The sequence below is a fragment of the Neophocaena asiaeorientalis genome, unplaced genomic scaffold (assembly GCF_003031525.2).
Source record: "Neophocaena asiaeorientalis asiaeorientalis breed wild unplaced genomic scaffold, Neophocaena_asiaeorientalis_V1.1 scaffold1136, whole genome shotgun sequence".
Lineage (NCBI taxonomy): Eukaryota > Metazoa > Chordata > Mammalia > Artiodactyla > Phocoenidae > Neophocaena > Neophocaena asiaeorientalis.
The window spans coordinates 22,054-25,199 of record NW_020172368.1 but is presented as its reverse complement, the minus strand read 5'-3'; the positions used below and the strand labels follow the sequence as shown (position 1 = coordinate 25,199).

The following is a 3,146-nucleotide window of genomic DNA, read 5'->3' as shown; positions in this document are numbered from 1 at the left end:
TTTTTTTTTTTTTGTGGTACGTGGGCCTCTCACTGTTGTGGCCTCTCCTACCGCAGAGCACAGGCTCCGGACGCGCAGGCTCAACGGCTATGGCTCACAGGCCCAACCGCTCTGACGCACATGGGATCCCGGACCGGAGCACGAACCCATGTCCTCTGCATCGGCAGGCGGACCCTCAACCACTGCGCCATAAGGGAGGCCTGTACCTGGCACCTTCTTTTGCGTTAAGTTTTTCTCCACTTGGTGGTGCCCTCAGCCTAGTGGTTCAAGGTACTGGCTCCTAATGTTACTGAAACAATTCAAATTTGTCAACAAGTTTCCCTTAAAAGAATTAGTGGAGAGTCTTTCTTAAACAACGTTTCTCTGAAATATCATCTTTAGAGAGAGACTATTGATGAATGTTTTAGACTAAGACTATCAGCCTGCAATTTTTTTTCAGCAGACCTTTACAGTGCATAAAAAGGAACTTTCATGAATTCATGGCTGATGGCATACTATAACTTTCCCCAAAGAGATGAAAATCCAAGCATTTCTTGACCTCACGCAGTTCATATTCTGAGTCTTTGGAACTAAAAATGTTAGAAAATAACCCTTTAATAAAAGATTTGTAAGCAAAACCAGCTTTCTATTCTCTAACCAAAATATTGACCAAATACCCAAAAGAAGGCAGAGAAGGGGCTCCTCCCTGCTGACTGGACAATGACGTCTTGTCTGCTTTACCTGATTGAATATCCAGCATCATGGCTACCCACTGCTCAGCCGTCAGCCTTGTGACAGAATTGTCCCTGATGACCCAGGAATCTGGGGCCTCTGTGAATACTACACAGCAGAAGGGCTCCACGTGTACCACACAGACATGACCATACAGGACATCTTTTTGGTACACATTCAAGATTTTGGTAGTGAAATTCACCTTTGGCTTCTCACAGCAGAAGTGGAATGTAGGCAAGTTTTCTATGCAGTTTTCTATTTCTTTTTTTAATAATTCAGGGTTCACTTTTTCTCTCTTACATCCAAACACTTCTTTGCTCTTATCATCCACCCCGATAATTAGGTATCCCCCATGGGTGTTGGCAAATGCAGAAACATAATGGGGCAGCATTTCTTTAATCCGAGGGATGATCTTTTTGGTGGTGAACCTTTTAAGCTCGACATGTGTGGACTCACTGAAGTCGAGTTTCTCCTTATAGATGAGTTTATCTTTTTTAACAAATTCTGAGGCACACATCCTCATATCTTCCTCTTCCTGAATGTATTTGTCAAGAGATTTCTGAGAATGCAGCTCCTGCACCTTTGATCTTCCTCTTTGAGCTCTGGACTGCTTCTCTCGGAGGAGCTCCAGGGCACTGCTGGCACTCAAGTTGACGGTGGAAGTCACAGCTCTCTGAAATAAATTGGAGCGCAAGCTGCAAATCCTTAGCGGGAGGCTGAAGACATCTGGGCTCCAGGACTTCACAAAAATCATAAGATTGTGCCCCTGCTGCATGTAGTCAAGGTATTTCTGTGAACCTGAAGGAAGGAGCTTTTGAAAAGAAGTTTCCAGGTCCTGTCCCAGCCCATGGAATCGGTAACTGTAGGTTTTATCATCAATCTCTGCTTTGATCACACCCCCTCCAGAATTTAACAGTGCACATGTCGCTTGGATGATTTTAGAATTCTCAGTTCTTTTCAAATAGCTATTGGTCATCTTCTTCCTTTTTTCTTCTCCAAGAGTGACTTTGCCCACTTCTACAATTATCTCGGGATAGAGCATTTCCGTATCCATCTTGAGACTCTCCATCTCAGCAGCCCTTCTGTGCCCCAAACAATGACAGAAAGGGGTTCCAATAAATAATTAGGACAGAAATGTTGCTTCTACGTTAACAAGAATTACAGAGATTACAAAATTTTCTTCAAAGCTATAGATTATTGGAGATACATTTTAACATTGGAAATCATCTTTGATATTACTGTTTTCTCACAACTTTGCCAAGACCTTTAGCCTTCACAGCATGAACAGGAATAGATAAACTGAATGCTTAATATTTTACCATAATGGAAAAATTGCTGAACTTTTAGCCATTTTTCATTTAAAATCAGGAAGCACCAACAGTGAGCCCAGATATAAGGGGCATGGGTTGGCACAGAAGCCAAAGCAAATTACACAGAAGTAGTAGTTGCCATCAGAGATGCCTCTATTTATAATTCAGAGGGGAAAGAAGAGAAGACAACAAAGAACCAAGGGAGTATAGCTTTGGAGTATATTTGATGTAGAAGATCTGGCTATAAAAACAAGCATAAAACTTGGTATTCTTTATGTGCTATTTTATACATTTTAAAAAGTCTTATTCTACTCCTGAAAGAATAACAATTGATACCAAATGCAGAAATCTTTTAAGCTCTTCAGGCATTCTTCTAAAAGTACATTTCTTATACAGTGGGATGCAGGAACAGGAGTTTTCCATCCCTCCTAATAGTTCTGCCTGTGCTGTGGGAACCCCTAAGACTGGGGAATGGACATGAGCCTTTGAGACATAGATATTAAACTGTGGTCAACCTCCTTCTGCTTCCCAGACCAGAAAACAGCCACCTACATTGAAGTTAGCACCTGGAAGCAGATGGTTCAGAGACAGCCCCCTTAGTCTTTGTTAACTGCAAAATAAAATATTTACTAACCCAAACCCAAATTCTTCCTCTAGAAGAAGGGAACCCATTTTTTTTCTGTGTGATCTCTGCTAAGCAGAGGCCAGGTGGGTGTTGTTTATATCCACCAGGAGGGAAAAAAGCAGGCATCCAGCAGGATGGGTCCTCTCCTCTGCTGTTAGCTTGCCTTGGTTGCCTTCTCACTTCCTCCAGGCAAACCAAAATCAACCTGATGAGTTGTTCTTTCATAGGTGAGCATCTCCTATAAGCAAATGTAAATGTTTGGCTCTTAGAGAAATTTCTGATAAGTTTCTATTATATCATAGAATCACAGAAGTGTTGGAAGGGACTTTAAAGATCTGGTCCAACCATCTACCTTAAATACTCTCTGTAACAGGGGTCCCCAAACCCTGGGCTGCGGCCTGTTAGGAACAGGGCCGCACAGCAGGAGGTGAGCGGCGGCGAGCTAGGGAAGCTTCATCTGCCGCTCCCTATAGCTCCCCATTGCTCGCATTACTGCCCGA

At 42.8% G+C, this 3,146-nt stretch overlaps 1 protein-coding gene across 2 annotated transcripts in view; it reads right to left on the bottom strand.

Annotated features, from left to right (window-relative positions):
- Positions 1-2,863, bottom strand: part of LOC112415919 (protein SLFN14-like) — a 10,010-nt gene extending 7,147 nt beyond the window's left edge. For both annotated transcript variants that reach the window (XM_024769122.1, XM_024769132.1), the window contains exons 1-2: positions 2,656-2,863; positions 721-1,793 (exon numbers count right to left, since the gene is read on the bottom strand). In XM_024769122.1, coding sequence (XP_024624890.1) covers positions 721-1,793; positions 2,656-2,693 — 1,111 coding nt within the window. In that variant the 5' untranslated portion in view covers positions 2,694-2,863. The remainder of the gene's footprint in view (positions 1-720; positions 1,794-2,655) is intronic.
- Between the last annotated feature and the right edge of the window lie 283 nt (positions 2,864-3,146).